Raw genomic sequence first — 23,784 nt, forward strand, 5'->3', positions numbered from 1 at the left:
AGTATTTCCTCCAAATTACACGGTTGAGATTAATAGCAAACAACATCTGCCTGACTTCAACAGCAGCCATGCTGCCCTGCCTTTGAGAACCGATGTGCCCACACCAGAGTAGACCTGCAGCTTTGCCAAGAACAGAAATAAGAAACCAACTGGCCCCATGGTTCATGCAGGGTGAACCACATGCCACAGTTCAAACACTCTCACCTTGGCTGGGCTGTGGCTGAGGAAGGGGATCACAGAAGTCCTGGAAGTTTGCTCTGCTCAGGGCAAGTTGAATACGGTAGCCTGTCTGCCTGCCTGCAGGCAGAAGCCAGTGTGCAATATCCTTCTACCCCCACCTTCAGTAGTTGTCAGAGGCTGGGCCCTTGGAGGGGCACAATGACTAAGCCACAGGAAAACACGATTAAAGTGGAAACCCTGCCCTGGTTGCTGGGGACCAGAGCAGATATCCTTAAGCCTGCTTTCTCTTAATCTCTTGAGATGCCCCTCAGTTTTTGCCAAACCTAAGAGACCAAGAGGAGAGAGAGATGAAAGCAAGCACAGCAGTCCTCTGGTCCCGTCAGGAGCTTTTGCGTCACTCCAGATGTACACTGTGGTGGTTTGAATAATAATGCCCCCACAGGTTCCGAGATTTGAATGCTTAGGGAGTGGCACTATTTGAAAGGATTAGGAGGTGTGGCCTTGTTGGAGGAAGTATGTCACTGGGGTGGGTTTTGAGGTTTCAGAAGCCCAGTGGCTCTCTCTTCCTGCTGGCTGCATATCAGGATAAACTCCCAGCTCCTTCTCCAGTACCATGTCTGCCTGCCTGTGGCCATGTTTCCTGCCATTCTAATAATGGACTAAACCTCTGAAACTAAGTAAGCCCCAGTTAAATGTGTTCCTTTATAAAATTTGCCGTGGTCATGCCGTCTCTGCAAGTGAAAGGAACCATAACTAGGACACACATATACCATTACTTATTTAATGGGAGTCACTTACTTATTGCCCAGTCAGGGCTCTGACTCAGGTCCTCAAATGCTGTACTAGACCTCTACCACTAAGCTACACCCCCAGGCCCCAGACAGCTCCAGTTCAGTGGATAATCTTTTCCCTCTAACTCCTCTCCTTCCCCACAACTGTTGATGCAGCAGTGTAGCCCGGAGACAGCTTTCACTTCCTGTGGACAGCCATGCTGTCAGAGGCAGGCACACCACCTCCTGGTCCAGCTGCTGGAGCATCCGCAATCTTCTCCATGATGATCACCCCAATGATGGGCCCTTGAACAGAGGCAGTATGAGCCTCAAACTCTGAACACAGAACAGCATTCAAAGAAATTATAGACCTCAATGAATGGGGAGCATCCTGTGTTTGTGGATGGGGAGACTTTTATCTTATTAAGTTGACGATGACAATTATGTCTTATATTCATTTGCAGATTCTGTAATATCTATTCAAAATCCAGTTGTTCACCCCCCAAAATGATCCTAACACTCAAATACACACACACACACACACACACACACACACACACACACACACACACACACACTTAAGGGACCCAGAGTAACCAATCTTGGAAAAGAACTAAGTGGGAGGACTCACATTTTCCAATTCTAGAACTTACTACAAAGCCTGAGTATCAAGATATTGGGGAACCAGCAGAGGAGTAAATATTTAGATCCATAAAGAAGAAATCAAAGCCCAGAAACACTCCCTCACATTTACAGTGAGCTGATTTTCTTTCCATAGAGTTTTCAAGATGACTCAATGGGAAGAGGGTGGTCTTTTAAGTGAAGGTGCTCACTCAGCCATGTAAACAAACATCTACAAGTGACTAGTGCATTTCTTTGCCATTCCATGCACAGAGGTTGTCTCAAAATGAATAACAGAACTAACCATAAGAGCTGAAACTTAGAAATTGTAAAAAAAAAAAAAAAAAAAAACAAAAACAAAAAACAAAAAAAACAAAAAAAAAACCTTCCAGAATAGGTCTTTTTGACCCTGTGTTGGGCAAAACTTCCCACACATGGCATTAAAAAGCAATTCATCAATAGCAAAGACTATCTTCTACAAAGGACATCATCAAGAGAGTGAAAGGTAACACAGGATGAGAGGGAAGGAATAGCTGTAAATGACACACTGGCCAGGCTTTGTGTCTGAGGTGTAGAACCAGCTACCACAGCCAAACCCTGTAACAGGGCAAGTGAGTCAGCAGACATTTCTTCAAAGACATGCAGAAGGAGCCCAAGAGAAGGTGCTAAGTGTCAGTGTCCAGGGAGGCACATATGACATAAGGAGGCAGGACTCCAAGCTCCCTGGAGTGTGAGCAATCAGCAGACAGGCAATATTAGGTGCTGGTTAGAGTATGGAAAAAGTATGCACACATGTCAACAAACACACTCATGCATAACAGACAGAGTCAGAAATGAAGTAGCCAGCTTAGAAAACAGACCATTCTTCTCAGAAAACAGACCATTCTTCAAAATGCTAAACACTCTGTTAACATATGCAACAGTCCAAATGCTTGTGCTCCTTCCAAATTAGTATGTTAAACCCTCACCCCCCACAAGCACTGACCACGCATGCCCTGTAATCCCAGAACATGGAGGCTGCGGTAGGAGGATAGGAGATGGAGGGGCACCTGGATTCTATGGAGATCCTGACTGATAAACAGAAACACACAAGGCCTAACCGTGGAGGCAGTGTTAGGTGAAGTCTTTGGAAGGTGACTAAACTGTGCAGGTGGAGCCCTCCTGAACGGTTAATGGGATCAGTATTCTTGTCGAAGAAGCCTGGAAAGATAGTTGGCTCGCTGCTGCAGCTAGGAGAAGCCTTTGTGAACTAAGAAACAGACCCTTTCCAGACACTGAGGCTACTGGAGACTTGATCTTGAACTTCTCACCTCCAGAAGTGAGAAAAAGCAATTTCTTCTGGCTAAAGACATTAGTCTATGGTACTTTGATATAGTAGCCTGAATAGACTGAGATACCACATGGCCCAGCAATTCTGCTCCTAGATGGAAGGGGATGAAATGGGAAAGCATTCACCAGCAAACAGGATTCTTCATAACAGTCAAAGGCAGAAATAATGCAAGTATCCATCAACTGACATATGGCCAGGCAAAATGTGGTCTATCCATACACTAGAATATTATCTGACAATGAAAAGAAAATGCTGCTGCCTACTACAACACAATAAACTTTGGAAAGAGTTCTGTGAGTCACAAATGCCACACAGTACATAATTCTACGTAGAAGAAACTTTCGGAGTGGTAAACTTGCACTGGCAAAAAGAGCAGCAGTGGTTCCTGGGGAAGGGGAGATGGAGCATGACTCTAATGGATGCAGTTTCTTTCTGGGATGATGAAAATGTTCTAAAATGGCCATGGTGATGGCTGCACAAGTGTAAATACACTGAGAACCCTGGTGTACAGTGAGCTATAGCCCATAACCATTCAACAGATGGGCTGGAGATGGCGGTCAGTAAAGTGCTTGCTGTGGAGGCATCAAGGCCGAAGCTGGAGCTGCAGAGCCCATGGAGAAAAGGCAGGCACAGAGGGGAGCACTTCTAATCCCAGTGCTGGGGAAACTGAGACAGCCGGATTCCCGGGGCTCACCGGCCAAGCCGGCCTAGCCTACTTGGAGAGTTCCAGATCAATGACAGATCCTGTGTGAATGCTCCTGAGGAAGGACATCCAAGTTTGACCCCTAGCTTCCATGAGTGTGCAAACGTGTATGCACATCCTCTACACACACACACACACACACACACACACACACACACACACACACACACACACCAAAAGAACCAAAACAATTGAATAAAGAAACCCACCAGGATTTGGCATATGAACACGGTAGAGTTTACTCCTTTTCCTGGGCTACTATTCTTTTTGGGAATGAAGCTAGCAGACAGAAAGGGGAGATATCAGAGATGAGGATTTGCAGGGGTCACAGAACCAGCTGTGCCTACAACCTGATCTTCACCTGCTATATCATATTCTGAGCTTACGCTCTGCCAAGCTGGGGGCAATTTGGATCCTCTGAGGCAGGTCATAGAATGTGCAGGTCACAGAACACCTCCTTACCTGAACTGCCCACTGTGGAACTTCCTCCAAGGCTCCATAGCCTCCCAGTGTTCCACAATGAAGCCAAAGCCACTATCCCACCTAGTAGTGCCTGGGTACTACTCTGTAAGTCAGCTGCTTAAAAATAAGCACAAGCCAGTCCATTTCCAGTAAGTTCCTCCTGCCCCACTATTTATCTAGCACCAGCTTCATAAAAAGGAATTCAGGAGAAAAAACAGGGAAAAGACAAGCAAGATAGAGGCAGCTCTAAGCTGCTGCAGTGGTAGGTGGTGGTCCCCAGAGGGGCAAGGACAGTGACCATGAGGTCTGGAGTACGGTGTGGCCCTTTTCAGACTGACAATTCTCAAGTCATGGTACAGATACACAGAACAAAAAGAAAAGCCCTTCCTATTGAACATACTCCCCGGAGCCATGACACAGCACTCACAAGGGCCTTTGTGCTGACTCATCAATCCTAAGGTCTGTTGGTGGGTCTCACAGCTACAGCAACTGCAAACTCATTATAAACTTAAGGATGCTCCAAGGCAGTAACTGTAGCTGTGCTGTGACCTGACAAAGGCCTGTGACTTCCAGTGGTGGTTGAGTCCCAGAAGCCACAGCTGCCGTTAGGTTTCATCACCCACGTTCTTGGCTGAAGGACTTTATGAAGTGAGTAACTGCTTTGATTTAAATAGAGATGTCCCTCACAGGCTCATGTATCTAGACCCTTGGCTCCCAACTGGGGGTGCTGTTTGGGAATGTTGTAGAAACTTTAGGAGGTGGGATCTAGCTTGAGGAAGTAGATCACTGGGGTCCAGTACTTACAGTTATGTTAACTGTCTTCCATGTTCCTACTAGCATGGCCCATTAAACAGCACTTAAAGCATTCCACTACTTTCCTAACCCAAAGTACCAAAGTCCAAATTCCTCCAAACCAAAGCATGGTCAAGCCTATCACAGCAATACCCCAGTCCCTCATACCAACTTCTGTCTTAGGGTTTTTATTGCCTAATAGATGCCATGACCATGGCAACTCTTATAAAGGAAAACATTTAATTGGGGCTCACTTACAGTTCAGAGGTTCAGTCCATTATCATGGCAGGACTTGGCAGTGCACAAGCATGTATGGTACTGGAGAAGGAGCTGAGAGTCCTACAACTTGCAGGCAGCAGGAAGTGGTCTGCAACACCAGGCAGTATCTTGAGCATATATGAGACCTCAAAGTCTGCCTCTACAGTGACACACTTCCTTCAAGGCCATACCTCCTAATAGTGCCACTCCCTTTGGAGGGGTCATTTTCTTTCAAACCACCACATCCATAGTGGCAAAAATGACTAGCAAACAGAAGTGTAGTTCTGTTTCAGACCCCAGGACAAGAAACTAGGGCTAGATAACCAGGTTGAGCTTTGGCTGGCCCCTCTGGGCCTCAATTTCCCCATCTATAAAATGGAGCCATGCCATGCACAGTGCCCTGACCACTAGGGAGAGCTGATGAGAGTAGTGGGCAGTGGGTAGCATTAACAGGCACTCGGGCCAGGAGACCCAGGACATTTCGCATTCTACCTTAGCCTGGCAGACACTAGTATCAGAGGTTTCTGAATGCTCCTTGTGGGATCAATATTTATATGACCTCCCAGTGACCTCAAGAATGAGATGCCGTTATCTTTCTGCTTGGAGTCATTGAGGTACAGCAGGATGATTAGTTTAAACACTGGTATCAAGATTTAAACTATACATTCTAACCCTAGAGCCCTACCCCCTCAAAGTCCCAAGGGAGAAGACATTATGTGCAGCATAATCTGATCTTGTCCAGCTCTAGCCTTGGTGGAAAAGCTTACATACATGTATTGGGCATCTGTCTGCTTGGGTCACAGGTGTCCTGAGCCTGGACATAGCATCTCAAGTCTCCACAGGAGATGGGCATCTTTCCACCTCAGTAGTAGGAAAGAACTAGGGACCCAGTGTGTGGTATAGAACTAGTATGGCCAGCATAGGTCTTGTGCTCAGCCCATCTAGCCAATACAGCATCCCAGGTTAATGGTGACAGGCCCACCGCCACTCAGTTTAGCAGTCCTGACCTGACTCCTGACCAGCTCAAACCCTCTACTACAGCCCCACCTGGTCACTTGGTAGGGCACCAGGCACCATAGAGATGCACCTTTATTATAGGCTTGTTTAGAGTCTCCTGTCTCTGCTGGGCTGAACACTCCATAAAGTAAGGTCAGTATCATCTTCATCACTGTTTCAGGTCCCTCTGCTGAATGACCACAGTGAACAGCACATGGGAAGTGCGAGCCTGAGTTCTGCCTGCCTCTGGAAAGCAGCCTGACTCAGCCTGAAGCAGGGATACAGGACATAGCCCATCCTGGTACAACAGACGCCAACAGGATTCTGAGGTGGTACAAAAGAGTGTGGGAAGACCATGCCCCCCTACTGCCCAGCTTGGGAACTGCCTCATCAACACCCATATCTGTAGGATCTCTCACATCTGTAGGGTCTCTCACATCTGTAGAGTCTCTGGAGCTCAGCACCACCCACTGGAAAGGGGCAGCTGTTGGGCTTGACTGTCTCTAGAACAAAGTGTTTGAGGCATCATCAGTACCCCAAAGCCAAGTTGATTGGGGCGGGAGGTGTTGCTGTGACACCAAAAGAAATGGCCAAGAACCCCAGACCACTGCTGCTCCCAAGGGAGGCCTTCCATGAGAATCCTCAGCAAGTGCTCTAACTTGGGCTTTCTTCCTCCACTGCAAGAGGCAGGCAGGAACAGGGAAGGGTGAGAAGAAAAGGCAAGGGTGGGAAACAAACAGGAAGCTATCTGGCAGGTTTGTGGGTCCAGCTTAACAAAAGATTGACCTGCCCATCCCAAATGAGGTCTGGGTTTATTACCCAGTGTACAGAGCCACTTGTGATGCTTGTGACTAAAGGTCAGGCCCAAGTGACACTTCATTGCTGGCATCTGATAGCCTTGCCACCTCCATGCCCACTCTTGTGTTTCAAGGAGAGCTGAGTAAGACCACTCTGGTTGACAACAATGGGAAATTTGTGCATGCATAGATGTGTGTGTGGTGGTTTGAAATGAATGGCCCCCATAGGCTCACATATTGAATGCTTAGTCATCAAGGTGTGGCATTACTTGAGGAGGATTAGGAAGTGTAGCCTTGTTGGAGGAACTGTGTCACTCAGGTGGACTCTCTGCCTGCTGCCTATGGATCAAGATGTAGAACTCTCAGCTCCTTCTCCAACATCATGTCTGCCTATATGCTATTATGCTGCACATCATGATGAAAATGGACTAAACCTCTGAAACTGTAAGCAAGCTCCAATTAAATGATTTCTTTTATAAGAGTTGCCATGGTCATGGTGTCTCTTCACAGTAATAGAACACTGACTAAGACGTGTGCGTGTGTGTGTGTGTGTGTGTGTGTGTGTGTGTGTGTGTGTGTGTGTGTGTGTCTGGAAGAAATTCTACACTATGCCATTTCTGACAATACTCACTATCACCTGGGCCACCCTTCCAACACAGCTCAGACACAGCTCTTAGTCACTTTATGTCATTCAGAACTAATTGAAGATCATTTGTGTGAGCCAGCCTTTCGGAGCAAGGCTCTTGTATAGTTAAGTTAGTTCCCTGCTGTACACAGGCTGACACAGTAGCTTCTCAAGAAAGAGGCGGCAGGCAACAGGGTGAAGGAACATGGTGTAGGCAGGATTTATTCGTCAACATGACTTGGCTGGTCTTGGTTACTGAGCCTGGCATAGCACAGGACCTCAGCATGAATCTATCATGAAAGCAACTGCTCCTTCTGCCTGAGGTGTTCGCCCAAGAAGGATTATACCTGACAAGAAAGCCAACTTAAAAAGAAACAGGCAGAGCAAGAAACCATCAAGACAGCAAGCAGGAGTCAGTGAATACCAAAGAAAAAGACCACCCTGGACTCCTCGATCCAGCCATTCCTGACGTCAGACTCTTACCCAAGCCAGTACATTCTCATTAAGTTGCCTCAGGCTGCACAGTGAGATGCTATCTCTAAATAACAAACAAACAAAACTTAGATGAAAAAAAGAAAGTATTCCTTCCAAGAAGCCTTCCCTGAACCTCCAGGGTGACAAAATTCAAAAGCTGTCCCAGCAGGGTGCAGCCTATGAAAGCAGGAAGGCAGACAGGTTCATGCCTGGGAAGGACCCAGGGCACTGGGCAATGACCAATGGCTGCCATAGAAAACGTGAGTTCAAGAAGAAGCCCTGCTTGGTTACTGTGAAGCCCTGTCCCCTCAGTTGCCACTATGAGTTTCCACAATCATCATTGAGACACAAACCAGATCTCAGGAGGAACGTGGCCTTTGGGTCACCAGCTGACAAGACCTGCTCTGGGGCTCTGACCACAGCATCATTCTAGACCTTACATGGAGACCAACATCATCAGTGTGGACCTGACTTTCCTGAGGGACTCAGTTCCACCAGGTTGTCTCTGCCTTCTAAGTCCCCTTTCAGCCTTCAAGGACTCTTGCTAGCTTACTCTGGCATGCCCTTCTAGGTCTCCTGCATGCCAACCCCATCCCCCACCTGCAGTCTCCCCATCCCCCACCTGCAGTCTCCCCATCCCCCACCTGCAGTCTCCCCATCCCCCACCTGCAGTCTCCCCATCCTCCACCTGCAGTCTCCCCATCCCCCACCTGCAGTCTCCCCATCCCCCACCTGCAGTCTCCCCATCCCCCACCTGCAGTCTCCCCATCCCCCACCTGCAGTCTCCCCATCCCCCACCTGCAGTCTCCCCATCCTCCACCTGCAGTCTCCCCATCCCCCACCTGCAGTCTCCCCATCCTCCACCTGCAGTCTCCCCATCCTCCACCTGCAGTCTCCCCATCCTCCACCTGGCAGTGGCATCTCTAAACTACAAACTACACCATGCCATCCTCTGCTGAAGTTTCTGTGTCTCTCCTAGTACACAGGTACCCTCATGTACAGAAACAAACCACTAAATGTGAAGTCATACTAAAGCTACCGAGGAGAAAAACAAGGAATCAAGAAAGCTACACTCAAGGGGGTGACTTCTCTGAGCAGGAAGGACTCAAGATGAACTTTGACAGAGAAGAAAGACCCGCTATGAGAGGAGTGGAGCAAATGTGCATACTAAGGTCCTGAGGCAAGATGGGGATTGAGGATTCATGTGTAAAGGGGGGACAGGTGTTATCCTACAAGGTGTGACCACCAGGAGATTAAATGAGAGTGTGCACATGGGCACAGCCTATGCTTTGTGAGTAGTGCCTGTGCACAGACAGCAATCAGGAGCTGCTATTCTTTTAGGACAGCCCTGCTGATGTGAACAGGATTCTGTTTATTTCCTGCTAATAGGAAGAAGGCTGCCTGGTTCATGGGGAGAGCCACAAGCAAGATCAAAGGCTCCTTTGTGACTCAAAACAGTTCCATTTTCAGCAGCTTATGAGGATCAGGCACTTGGCTCAAAAAAGCTTCAAAACTCATTATAAAAAAAGAACTGCACCTTCCCTCAGAAGGCAGAAGCCCCAGGAAACTAAATGATGAGAATGTTCTGGGGGCTGAGTTTAATGCTTCTGTGACCCAGTCGAGAGAAACAGCTCTCCAGAAAAAGCCCCTGCTACTCAAGAGGCCACACTCCCACAGCCATTCCAGGAGAGGACAGAAGGGGCTGTGCTGGCTGTTCTAGGTTGACAACTTGACGGCATCCGGAATTAACTAAAACTCAAGTGGCTGGGTACACCTGTGAGTGATTTTTTTCTTAAACCATTGGAAGTGGGAAAACCACTTCTAATATGGATCTGGAGGCAGAAAGACACTTTCAATCTGGGCCACACCTGGTAGCCGCCTATATGACTAGTACTCAATCTGTGGGTCACATCCATCAGAAATACGTTTTCTGATGGTTTTAGGAACCCCCAACCATAAATTTCTTTTTTTTATTAATTTTTTTTATTTATTTTACATACAGACCACAGCTTCCCCTCCCTCTTCTCATCCTGTCCACTCCTCAGAAAGGGTAAGGCCTCCCAAAGCATGGCATGCCAAGTTGGGGCAGGACCAAGCTCCTCTCCCCTGCATCAAGACTGAGCGAGGTATCCCACCATAGGGAGTAGGTTCCAAAAAGCCAGCTCATGTGCCAGGGACAAATCTTGGTCCCACTGCTAAGGGCCACAAACAGACCAAGCTACACAACTGTCATCCACAGGCAGAAAGCTTAGGTCAGTCCCATGTAGTCTCCCCAGCTGTCCGTCTAGAGTCCATGAGCTCCCATGACCCAGGTCAGCTGTCTCTGTGGGTTCCCCCTCATGATCTTGACCCCCACCTTGCTCATACAATCCCTCCTCCCTCTCTTCAACTGGACTCCCAGAGCTCAGCCCAGTGCTTAGCTGTGGATCTCTGCATCTGCTCCCATCAGTCACTGGATGAAGGCTCCCTGTTGACAATTAGGGTAGTCACCAATCTGATTATAGGATAAGGCCAGTTCAGGCACCCTCTCTACTATTGCTAAGTGTCTTAGCTGGGGTCATCCTGTGGATTCCTGGGAATTTCCCTGGCACCAGATTTCTCTCTAACCCCATAATGGCTCTCTCTATCAAGATATCTCTTCTGTTGCTCTCCCTCTCCATTCCTCCTCCAACTCGGCCATCTGGATCCCTCATGTTCCTACCCCCCCCTGCCCCAGTTATAAATTTATTTTCATTGCTACTTCATAACTGTAATTTGCTACTGAGCGGTGTCTCAGTTCCTAAAACCAATCAGAAATATGTTTTCCAATGGCTGCGACCCACAGGTTGAGAAACACTGCTATATAAGGACACGGAAGAAGGAATTTCTTGTTCTCTGTCTGCTTGCCCTCACTCTTGCTGGCAAAGCCCATTCCTTCATTGGCTTTAGAACCTACTTCTTCAGGATTCTAGCAGATATTGAATATCAGCTGAGACATCCAGCCTCATGAACTGAACAACTACTGAATTCTTGGACCTTCCATTGGTAGGCAACCATTATTGGACTAGCTGGACCACAGCCTGTAAGCCATTCTAATAAATACCCCCATATATATATATATATATATATATATGTGTGTGTGTGTGTGTGTGTGTGTGTGTGTGTGTGTGTGTGTTTTATACATATATATGTATGTATAAAACACACATATATATACACATGCATTCGATATGTTCTGTTCCTCCAGAGAGACCTGACTAATACAGGTGTTCCCTTGAATAACGTTCACTAAAGAACATGATTTTGGGTTTGCAGAGAAGGTTGTGGCTGTGAACAGAAATGTCTCAAGAGTACAAGGACCTGGGTCAATCCCCAGGACCCATATAAAATATCCTGACATGGTGGCATGTGTTTATAATCCCAGGGGTGTAGACAAGCAGATCACTGGCCAGTTAGTCCAAGTGATTGCTGAGAACCAGGTCAGTGAGAGACCCTGTCTCAAAAAAACAAGGTGGGTGGTACCTGAGCAATGATACCCAAAGTTGGCCTCTGGTGTCCATGGAATGTTCACACAAAGAACACAATTCGGGGCCTAATGTTCCTCCATGCAGAGAAGTGCAAATCTAGCCTCTACTTGCATGAGTCATATGCAACCTCCAGAGGTGATGGGCTCCTGAGAAGTCACTACTCCCTCCAAGAGGTGGGGCTCCTCAACTAGGCTGACTGACTGGCAGGCAGAGAAGCAGGCATGTATGTAAATAAGTGTTCAAGAGGACATTAAGGGGGCAATGCAGGAAGGGTGTAGACACAGCACACATAGGGAGGAGGTGAAGTCTGGGTCCCAGGGATAAGGAGTCCAAACTGCCACCCCCACAAGGATACAAGGCATGTCTTAGTAAAGCACCATGGAGACAAAGGGTGACACCTGCAAAGCACAGATCCAGATCCAGAGAAAGGCCTGGCCAGCAGAAAAGTGACCATGGGCTCACAGGCTTACAAGGTAAAACAAAGAAAAGGGCATTTGAACCACTAATGTCACCAGTTATCTGTAATCTGGGATGAATTCAAAACTGGGATAAAAAACTATCCTGGGCCCAGTGTTGGCAAAACAGAAATGAAACAGGTGCTTGGAGAGGGCAGATCCATCTCCACCCACGGGAAGCGAACGAGCGAGGCTGCCTTGGGGATCAATTTGGCAAGAGTGCAACAATGGATTGAGGACATGAATGTCTCATCAGCCAGCAGCCTCATGCCTAAGCCTGCCTAGGGAAACTGAGTCTCAAGTAGACATGAGGTAGTAGGCGGGCACAGGATGTCTCTGCTACAGTGACCAAGCAGGCATGGTGATGAATACCTATAATCCCAGAAATCAGGAGGCTGAGGCAGGAGAATCACGGGTTCAATGTGGGCTACAGCATAGTGAGACACTGTCTCAAAAAAAAAAAAAAAAAAAAAAAAAAAAAGGCAGTGTGGGGAGGTGGGGTGTACATTGTGTAAACGCCTAAATCAAAATCCTGTAATACCACTGAAAAATGCAAGCTGGGAAATGATACGTAAAGAGTGATATAAGAGTAAGAGCTAGACAGTGACAGGCCTGAGCTAATGGCCAAGCAGTTTAAATAATGTAAGAGTTTGTGTGTTTATTTTATAAGTGGGCTCTGGAACTGGCGGGACTTGGTGGCGGGAGCTGGAGAGAAATTCTCCAGCAACAAATGGCGTCCAACGTGGTGGCAAGAGTTTCCACCTAAAAACTTAGAAAAAAGATTCTAAAACGGACCTAAAAACAGCTTCCTAATTGTCTCTCTCAAATAAGCGGCAGCTGCCGGTTTGAGCTACTGGCGGGTTCCTAGCGTGCGCTCTCGACCTGCAGTATGGTGGGAATGAGGCCTCTGCAAGTAGCACATTAAACTGTGTGGTGAATTTAGCCTTTGCTAGTACAAAACAAAAAAAGAGGTTTCTGGGCTACACGCTACTTTGGTAAAAGTGTAGACCCACTATTTCTGAGAGTTATGGCTCCCAGAGCTGGCGGAAAGCGGACCGCCGCCATGTTGGGAAGCTGAAGTGGGCGGAGCCAGCAGCCACAGCTGCTGCAGTTTAAGGCAAGAGATTCACAATAAGACAGATTCAGATGTAATAGTTTACAATATGTGTAAAAGATACGTAGGCTTGAAAGAGACAAAAAAGGTGATATATAGAGTTATAGAAACAAGTACATAGTTTTAAAAAATAAAGTCATTAAAGAGACAGTAAAGGTAGTATAAAAAATAAGCCACGTAAAAATGGATATTACACAGAGAATCTGGATTATGTTGTCTTTGGGATTCTTAACTGCAGAGAAATATTTTATTGTAAAGGAAGCTGAGTTAAACCAATATGTATACTTTAAAGATACCTTGACTTCAAAATTTGGATATAAGGATATGTTGCTTTGGAAAAGAGTCTCTTTTGTTTCCACAGAAAGCCAGAGACTATGGATTTGTTCCAGATTAAGATACATCAGGTTTGACCAGCCAAGACCCCCTGAAAGGTCTCCAGTGAAACCATGGCCCAGATGATTCAACATCCAGAATGGTTTCAAGGCAACTGGCTCAGACGATACAGCCTCATGGACTACTCCATGATCCTAAAATTTTCTTCGTGTCCCCATAAGATACAGCGCCCCCCTCCAGCAGGAAGTAGTAAGAGAAGCTACGCCCAAATTCCCAAATATACCAAGCTGGCTTTAGAGATGGAATTGGCTCACTCCCCCTCTAAACCCAGACATATTGCTCAAAAAAAAAAAAAAAATGGTTAAGAGATTCTTATGTCCCAAATCAGAAGAGCCCTCTGGTGTGGGACAGACAAAAACCAATATTTTTATTTAAAACAGGTTGATTATAAATACAATCTCTTTCTAAAGAAAAAAAGGGGATAGTTTAGATATGATAGGATGAAAGGGTAGATTAATGAACCTACTGTTAAAGAGTAACAACTTGTTTAAAATGTTTTACATCGCTATAGATTTTAGTTTATTGATACAAATTTAAACTTAATTTTGTTATACTATATATATATTTCTATTCTTGTTTGAGGTATTATGTTTATGTAACTCATTTAAAATTGTAATGGATAATTAAAAAATAGATTAATAGTTAGTCATCTATGATAATATTTGTAGCCATGTTAGTTAAGTCTTCTAGGTATACATAGATATATTTCAGATAGATAGGTAGTCTTCAAACACTTCAAAGACCTACAGAATATGGCATTTAAAATGTTTTAAAAATTTAGACTTTCTGGACAGTGAGACATGTCTGCTCCTGACAGCACCGATTTACTTCAGAGAGGAGGATGGGCATCGAAGACACTCCATACGGAGTTTATCTTCACCTTGACAAAAATAGCCATTTGGGCAAGAAACTGTTCTTGCCTGGACTGCCTGATCAACTGGACATGCAGGACCCATACAAAGGTGACCACTGAACTTTGCTTGACAAAATGGTCCTTCAGGTTCCTGCTTTGCAGAGAAAACTGCCAGACATTCTACAGGTCACAGAGAAAAGTAAATAAGAGACTCTAGGCCTGTGGGCTGAAGACAGATGCCCCAACTTTACAAGAGAACTTTGAATGACTGTCCAGGCTGCCAGCTGTCTCTGTCTACCCTACAAGACTCCTAAAAGTTGCTTATATCCTTCTCCATTTCTCAGGTAGTAGTATATCCTTCTGAGGTCTTTGATGTGGTTAAAGACTAGATACTTACAATTTTCCTTAGTTATAATAAAAGATAAGTTAGATATAAAACCTTAAACTTACAAATATAAGATAGATAGGATCTCTTCTTTAATATTGTAACTGTAATTCTTGCTTGATAATTGTTTTGTTATATGTAATTTTACTATGTTAAAGTTAAAACCTTCCTTTTTAAGAAAAGAAAAAGGGGAAGTGCTGTGGGATGGTCTGTATGTCAAGTGTGTTGCTGATTGGTCAGTAAATAAATCACTGATTGGCCATTGGCTAGGCAGGAAGTATAGGCGGGACAAGGAGAAGAATTCTGGGAAGTGGAAGGCAGAGAGGGAGACTGCCTGGAGCCGCCGCCAGGAGAAGGAAGATGTAAGGTACCAGTAAGCCATGAGCCATGTGGCAAAGTAAAGATTAATAGAAATGGGCTAAATATAAGAGTAAGAGCTAGACAGTGACAGGCCTGAGCTAATGGCCAAGCAGTTTAAATAATGTAAGAGTTTGTGTGTTTATTTTATAAGTGGGCTCTGGAACTGGCGGGACTTGGTGGCGGGAGCTGGAGAGAAATTCTCCAGCAACAGAGTGACATCATTTATGCAGAGCCATAAAAAGAAAACACTTTTATAATCCCACCATAAAACACAAATGCATGGACCAAAGGAACCAACAGCTCCATGCTGCTCCCCTCTGGGATGGGGGCTGCAATGAGAACTCAGTTGTATTTATGATGTTTAATTTCTAAACACTAACATTCATTCCATCTGGATGGTGATATGTACTCATTACAGCTTTCTGTGTACTCTGGGGACTATCAGAAAATTTTGCATTTTTTTTTTTTTTTTTTTTTAAGGAGCTTAGAAGTAGAAAGGACAAAATGTGCATGGTTGTTGATTCTAGGTGGTGGGAAGATGGACAGTTTTCTCATCCTATGAGTTCTTTCCTTTTCCCTTCTTTCAAGGAGCCAGACTAACTGGTGTGGTGGTTCATGCCCGTAATCCCAATGCAATCAGGCGTGTGCCAGAAGAATCACAAGTCCTAGGCCAGCCTGAGCTACAGAGGGAGACCCTATTTTAAAAACTAAAAATGAACAAGGCAGATCTACACACTATTTGACTAGCGATTCTATCTCTGAGTTCAGCCCCAGAAAGCAGAAGAGAAGGGTAGAAGGTTAAACACAGCATGATTTATAATTAGCCAATGCCATTCAAGCTTCTAGAGACAGAAAAGATACTTAAACTGTGGTGTCTTCACAGCATGGAATACTATGCAGCAATCAAGTGGAACCAGTAGGTACCCCATGAAGCAGCACAGAGGAGTCTGACAACTGTGGTGTGGAGAGAAAAGCAAGAGAGTTTCAAGTTTGGAATTCCTTCACGTGAGGTTCTCAGGCCTCAGATAATCTATGGCATTAGAAATTAGGACCAGGACCACGGTGCCTTGTACAAAGAGTGACAGCAAGATGTTCCTGGTGCTGGGGCCTGTCTTGGCCTAGTGTTGCTTGCAGGTGTGCTGGGGTGTGTTCACTGTGGGAAATACACCGAACAGTACCTTCAGGTTGGAATCTGCACCCAGTTTAAAACAGAACAGAGCTTGGAGTGTGGTGCACCTGGAATCCTCCCAGTCAGGATCTGGAAGCTCATGGACCACTCCAGGCCAGCCTAGGCTACAGAGTGAGGAGTTCTAGGCCAGGCTATACTATGCAGGAAGACCAGCAGCCATTCCTCAACAAGGTGAGGAGATGAAAGAGCAAACAGCAGTGACTTTCCTCTACTGGGATAAACCACCTACAGCCGCGACACTGGCACCTTCATGGAAAGGGTGGGGATGGCATGGGACAGGAGATGGACTGTCACACTGCATCAACAGGAGGCAGGGCCAGACGCTTAGGTGTCAGATCCACCCCCCCAGGGACCTACCTCTTCCTAAAGGTTTCACAGCCTTCTAGGGTAGCAACACCAACTGGGGGCTGAGTGCTCTAACACATGAGCCTCAGGTGTTTGGGAGGGAGGCATTTCACAGCCAGACCACAGCAGAAGCCAAGTTAGAGTGGCTTCCCTCTGGAGCGGTTTTAAAGCTAGCATGGGGGGTTTGAGCTATGCCAGTGCAGTATGGGACGTCTGCACTGACTGCATGCTCACAAGAATCTGAGCTGTCAGCAAGCTACCATGCACTGATTGACAGAAGCTGTGCAACTTGCCCAAGGTTACACAGTCAGTGTTCCTCGGTGAGAAGGACCTGAAGGAGGCCTACACTCTGCCCCCAGATCTCACTACTTCTGAAGAAGTCCTTGGCTACAGAGCAAGACAGCTAGTGGGCACCCTAGAAAATCGGGGCCAGTGACAATCACTAAAATGGCCGGGATCAAAGACTCTGGAAATACACATATTTTTCCCAGCATGCCAAAGTTTGTGATACCCAGCCCTCCATATGAATGGGAACACTGGAGGGGAGGTGGCAATTATTCTCAATTATTACTCAAGAAGAGAATAAGAGCCAGAAGGTCTCTTCTCCGGTGCCACTTTAATCAGCTGTCCAAACACACACACAAAACCAGCAGCTGGAACACAGGTTATGTATATTCTGAAGGCCTTTTAAGCTGGAGGGGGAGATTAAATAATGATATACAAGCAATCTAACAGCCCCAAAAACACTGTAGAAAAGATCAAATGCCAGGCAGAGTCAAGCAGCTTGTAATTCGTGTCAATTAGGAAAGCAGTGGGCTTGGCATGAAAACAAGGCTCTCCAGCTCAGCCAGACAGAGGTGAAGTGGGGAGACAGCCACTTGTGGCTGGCTATTTGGGAATGCTGCCCCAAGTATCACACAGCTCCTTTTTGTCATCAGGCATAATTGGTTTGGTCTGAGACAGGGTCTCTTTATATAACCCAGGCTGGTCTGGAACTTGCTATGTAGCTAAGGCTGACCTCAAACACAGGTTCCTCCAGACTCAGCCTCCAGAATACTGGGACTACAGGTATGAGCATCACACCTGCTGAAGATGTTGAACATCCTATTAACATTAGTTTTCCAATGTCTAGAGAACAGTGGTCAAGTCAGATGGTACCACATGGGAATCAACCATCTCTTTCAATAAACACTATCTGTGCATCTACACCAGCACCTGTCAATCAAATGAAAGAGGAAACAGAGAAAGGAAACGGATGAATTCAATGGCTGCCACACACCAGTTTCTGCCCCTTGAGCTCGGGACTTGTCACAGGTTCATGCTCTGTGCTCACTCTGCCTACCAAAGACAGCATCTGCTGTCCATGGTATCACCGGGCAGCTGGTATGGAGTGTGGGAAAGAAACACACGACATTAGACAAGGCTTCCAGGAGATGGCACATGCCAGAACATGAGAAAGCCAGAGCAGCCCTGAGTTCAACCTCTCCCTGTGCCACAGACAGCAGACATGGGGTGCAGTGGCATCCACATTTCTAGTTCTTTATGAATGGCGGTGAAGTCTTTAGTACATTTGATATTGAAGTCTCCCCAAGAAGCTCTGTTTTCCCCCACTTTAAGGCTGAGCTCATGTGTATCACTGTCCTGAGATGGATTTCCAGATAAAATAACTATGTACTGGAAAGTTCCTTCAGTGCCATTTACTGACTCAAGAGAAACCGGGGCTCCTCTCTGCCCTTGCTCAGTATACGAGGCACCCGGCCCACATACAGAGCACAGGGCAAAGGAGCAGAGCTTCTGTTTCTGCTTTGTTTGGACACAGCTCCTTTTACTCCCCAACTTCTCTTTAGAAAACTAGCCACGGGGGTCTCACCACCACATCTCTCCATTCCAAGCAGGGGATTTTGTGACAGGGGAGTCCCCGGGTACTGTAGCTCCATGCAGACACCTGAGGGTCATAGCTCCGAAAGCTGGTGTGGGATGGAGGGAGAAGTTGGTGCAGAGGTTTTGGAAGAATGTCACCTGTTCCTACCTCTGTCACCTATGTGCCCCTGGGCCTTAGCAGGATGCTCACTGCCCCGAGCCCCAGCTTCCTGGTCTATACGCATTTCATATAGGGCATCACAGGAAGTGCACAATGAGAACAGTAACAGAAAGCCATGGCTGTGTGTGGCTGCGTGTATGAGATCCAGGGCTTGTTGAGGTGCTGGCGGGGCCTCCTGTGCCAGGATGCCCAGTGCATAGGCCCAGAGTCTCAGTGTCACCAGCAAGGAGGAGCACTAATATCGGCTTGCCCTACCTGAGGCACCGCCCCACACCTCTTTATTTTTTAAAAGATAGAACCGGACACTGAGCACTACCAAATATTCCCCTAAGCACTTAAAAAAAAAAAAAAAAAAAAAAAAACAGCACTTGAGTGCTAGGACTGTTCCTGGTATTGGAGGGACAGGCACAGAGAGGTCAAGTAACTTGCCCAAGGCTGCACATCCAGGAGAAGCAAAGGGAGCACCCCCTGGCTTCCTTCCTTCTCTCTCTTCCCCACACACTCACTGTCTCCATTCCTACTGCTCTCCCGCTCTTGGGCTCTCAAGCATGGTACATGCATAAAGGAAGGAATGAACATTGGCTGTCTCCCATGTGCTTCTAATTTCCAGGAAGGTTTGCACAGGCCCAAGGATGGACTGTGAGGAAGGGACCTCAGCTCCACAGATGGTTCCCAAGTGGGAATGAGGTGCTGGGAGCATGTGAACGGCCATAGAAGAGACACCAAGCATGGGGGTGGGAACACATGCCAAGGGGTCAGGTGCCTCCAGAAGCCTGAATGGGCAGGCTGACGATTCCACCCTGGAGCCTACAGCAGAACCACTGCCCGACTGATGTCGTGACTACTTCTTGAAGAGTCATCACTGAAGATTCTGAAGCTTTCCCTTTTGTTGTACTTGTTTTCCTGAGACAAGGTTGCACTATGTAGCCCAGGCTGGCCTCTTGCTCCTCCCATGGTCCTTTGCTGTGTAGACTACAGCAGCCTGATGCAGGGTGGATGGAAGACACACAACCCCTCAGTGGCTCCCACTGGCGCCTCTAACAAACCTGTCACCAGAAGGTCCTGCTGGCTCCTCCAGCACTGGCCTCCTGTAGCCAACTCCTCTCCCTTCTTCACTGCCCCAGACACAGTGCCCTGGTGTGAAGTGACTAGTGACACTCTCCCTGCAACACCGCCGGCAGCTAGATGACAGAGCCCACTGGTTCTCTCACCTAATCTCCTTGAACCTAGCGCGATATCCCAGAATCCGGGGCACACGCTACAGTGAAGCATTCTTTAGCCTCAAGTCCTTTGAGAAGCTACCAGTTCTGCTTCCACACGTCCCTCTTAGGGACTGCATGGGGGCGAGTTCAGCAGAAGAGCATACCCAGCTCAGCACCACTGTCTTCCTATGTGTTTTTAATGAGCATTTGAAGGAACAATTTCTCCAACAAGTTGAAAGGAATTTGCCTTGCCTCAGTGCCAAGTGAATGTTCAGAAGGGCCTGTGGTTCTTGGTTCCCATCCATTCACTGAACTGTAACAGAGAGAATCAGCACTGAGCCTCTGCCTAAGCCCGAGTCTGCGGAGGCATCCTGGAAGTCAGTGGCCACATATGTGGCCTAGCCTGCCTTGCCTCTTGCACATCCTGAAGAACCCACCCAGCAGGACGAGGAAGGAGAGCTGCCTCTAGCTGCCCAGCAAGATTTCTGCTGTTTGACTTCAGTTGGGAAATTCCTGCTGAGACCCACTGCCTCACAGTCGCCACAGTCACTGTCACCAGTGACAGCAATGTGTGGGAAGTATACAGACACTCATGTGGCACATAAAATAGGTTATATAGCCCAGTCCCTGAACGGTGCCCACACTAGTCAACTCAGGAGTGAGTCAGTTAACAGCCAAGGCTCACAGTGACTGGGTGTCCATGACTCAGTCACCCTAAAGATGTCACGTATGGATTCTTCTTCACGGTCCAAAACGACAAGTAAGTCATCTTTGAAATACACCCATCAAAGAAAAGATCCCAACATGGTGACTTTTCTGGGCCATTTATATTCAAGCTTTCTACAAATCTTGCCATCCGGATACAAAAGCACATTCTAAGGTACTGGGCCCATGTGAGTCTGCACAAGTTTGGTCTTTAACTGACTCAGTCCTCTCTTGGAAACATGAAAGAGTTGCTCAAATATTCCCTGGTCTTCAGCCAAAGTGTAATGAAGGGAAAGTGTATATGCCTCAGCCTCATGCAAGATCAAGATTATTATCCAACCAGCCATTGAGGAATGGCATGGTGCAGGTCAGGGATGAGGCTGTGGCTGGAGGGAGTCAGGTCCACTGTGTCTACAGGAAACTGGTCTGGGCATCTGGCCACCATCCAGCTGGTCACTGGGCCAGGCTATGCAAGGTGGTATCCTTCATCCCCATGCTCACTTATGCACAAATAAGCAAGAGAAAGTCTGCTCCACAGACATTAGTGTGGAAGGGAAAAGTCTACCATACTGGCAGGGGGCAGGGGCGGGGCTTCTGCATGGAGAGACCACGGGTGACCCACTGCAGATGGGGGCTTCTCCTGCATGAAGGGGTCACATGGGGCCTACTGCAAAGAGGAAACCTATTCCCAGTCCCCGCTCCAGACAGGACAGACCTAGGGTTGTCACTGCTCTTTCTAAATGACTGTGGTGGTTTGACTAGGAATAGCTCCCATATGTTTGAATGCTTGGCCCATCGGGAGTGGCACTACTAGGAGGTACGGCCCTGTTAGTGTGTCACTGTGAGGGTGAGCTCTGAGGTCTGATATGCTCAAGCTACACCCAGTGTGGCACACAATCTCCTTCTGCTGCCTGTGGATCAAGATTTAGAACTCTCAGCTCCTTCTCCAGCACTATGTCTACCTGCACACTGCCATGCTTCCCGCCATGATGATAATGGACTGAATCTCTGAACTGTAAGCCACCCCATTAAAAGTTTTCCTTTATAAGAGTTATCATGGTGTATCTTCACAGTGATAGAAATGCTAACTAAGGCAATGACTGAATTCCAGAAGCCCCACCATTCCTCAGTCCTGAGCCTCAGTTGGTAAGCTTGTTTCACGGGACTGGTGCTCTTGGTGGCCTTGCCTCAATGGGGACTTATAAAAGGGGGGTGAGGAAGCAGGAGGTGGAGAAGGAGCTGATTCAATTCAGAGAATGCTCTTAGCGATATAAGAGTGTGGTAGGCTGAACTAGTTCCTAGGACCTTACGTGGCAAATGACCTTGGCAGATGTGATTAACTTAAGGATCTTGAGTTGGGAGGCCACTGCAGGTTTTCTGGATGGCCCACTGGCATCACAAGAGGAGGAGGGGTCTAAATCAGAGAAGACAGGAGGATGTGCCAGATGAAGGGCCAGAGTAACGAGGCTACTGTCCTAATGAGGACCAAGAGCTGAGAATACAGTGTCCTGGTTGGCAGCCCACGCTGAGAACCAGTATTATAGAGGGTCATCCCCAGTTGCTTTCAGGTCCTCAAGGGTCCTGAATGCCCACATCTGACTGGATGTTTAATATCCTGTAGCTGTAGAAGTGCCTCCTTCTCATTTGATTCTGAATGGTTCCAGATGGCTATGACCTGGAATCATCCATGGAGTTAGTGACCCCTTAGTGCCCAGATGTACTCCACGTGAACTAAAACAGGCCAAGATAAGAGACCTGGTGATGGGCTGTGAGCACAGTGGTTTCAAGCTCCCTCAGCAGCCCAACGTGCAGACAAGGGAGGAGAAATGTCTCCACTAGCTAACAGGAGGGTGTTCATCATGAGGCCAACTGCTGGGACAGCTGACTGAGCACACTGCATCCAGACATGGGTCTGCCTCCTTTAGTCTCAACTAGCCCTTTGCATGGTGACTAATGACACGTTTTCAATAGAGGCCATCCACTTTCATGACAGAGTAGACATTATACAAGAAACCTCTTTGAGAAAGTCTGGTCCGCCATCATGCATGCTAATGAGCACCATGATTGAAACCAGGAAACTATTGGATCAGAACAGCAGTCAGCAAGTATAACCAACCCAGATGCCAACTTAGCCTGTGTGTGTGTGCATGTGTGCACATTTGTGTGTGGTAAGTGTGCCCATGTGTGGCTTTGTGTGCACACGTGTACATGTGCATGTGGAGGCCAGAGCACAACCTTGAGTCTACCTTGGTTTTTGAGACATGGTCTCTCACTGACCAGGAGCTAGCCAATAAGCTAGGCTGGCTGGCCAGCGAGCCATCTCCCTAGTGGGGATCACAGGTACATGTCACATTTCCATGTAGGTGCTGGGGAGTTGAACTTGGGTCCCCAGGCTTGTATGACAAGCACTATTATGACTGAGCCAGCTCTCCAGGCCTTCCGAAAATGTTTTTTTTTTTTAATTTTGTAAATTGTCTGTGTGTGCATGTGCACATGTGTGTATACACATGTGGAAGCCAGAAGACCTTCTTCCACCTTAACATGAGTTCCAGGAACTAAACTCAGTGTGGCAGGCTTGTGCACTGAGTTCATTTACCCCCTGATCCCTCTTACAGATCTGTGTTTAAAAATATCATTTAAAGGCCACAGCCGAGACTGCCTGCATCTGCACGGTCTCTGAAGCATCGACACAACACAGGTGATGCTGAGTGTTCCTACTGGAAGGGCACAGACCACTGAACCAAGCACACTGGCTCTCTGGTGCTTCCTAGGAAGCTATCCTGGTCAAATAAGGGGAGGCTCACCCACAGGAAGACTGCCCTTCCGTTAGGTGGTGGCTACTTTCTCCTCTATTTTCCTAACATTGCAGCTTTTCTATGGTGAGTTCAGTCTTCAAGGACAGATGAAAGTGCAGCAGTGACCTGGCCCCTGGACGCATACCTTGTTTCCGATGGCCTTTTTGGGAGGGAAGTTGTAGGCCCTTACTTGCGGGAACGCACTCTGCAGCTGGTGATGCAACGCCCGGAACTCAGTGTACCGCCGATACACGTTCCATTCATCATCCTTTATCCGGATGTAGACCTGCCAAGGAGGGAGAAAGGACGACAGGCTGAAGCCAAGCTCCTATGTCATCCTCAAAAGGGCAGGTGCTGAATCACTCTGTCCACACAGGGTCCACATCTGCCTCATACCACTGATCACCAAGCACAAAATGGGCAGCACTGATGG

General features: G+C 47.2%; 1 protein-coding gene across 1 annotated transcript in view; it reads right to left on the reverse strand.

Moving 5' to 3' along the window:
• Positions 1-23,784, reverse strand: part of Snx29 (sorting nexin 29) — a 477,564-nt gene that overhangs the window by 23,359 nt on the left and 430,421 nt on the right. Inside the window, exon 19 of the mRNA XM_059269973.1 lies at positions 23,497-23,637. Within this exon, the coding sequence (XP_059125956.1) occupies positions 23,497-23,637 (141 nt within the window). The remainder of the gene's footprint in view (positions 1-23,496; positions 23,638-23,784) is intronic.

Source organism: Peromyscus eremicus, chromosome 8a (genome assembly GCF_949786415.1).
Source record: "Peromyscus eremicus chromosome 8a, PerEre_H2_v1, whole genome shotgun sequence".
Lineage (NCBI taxonomy): Eukaryota > Metazoa > Chordata > Mammalia > Rodentia > Cricetidae > Peromyscus > Peromyscus eremicus.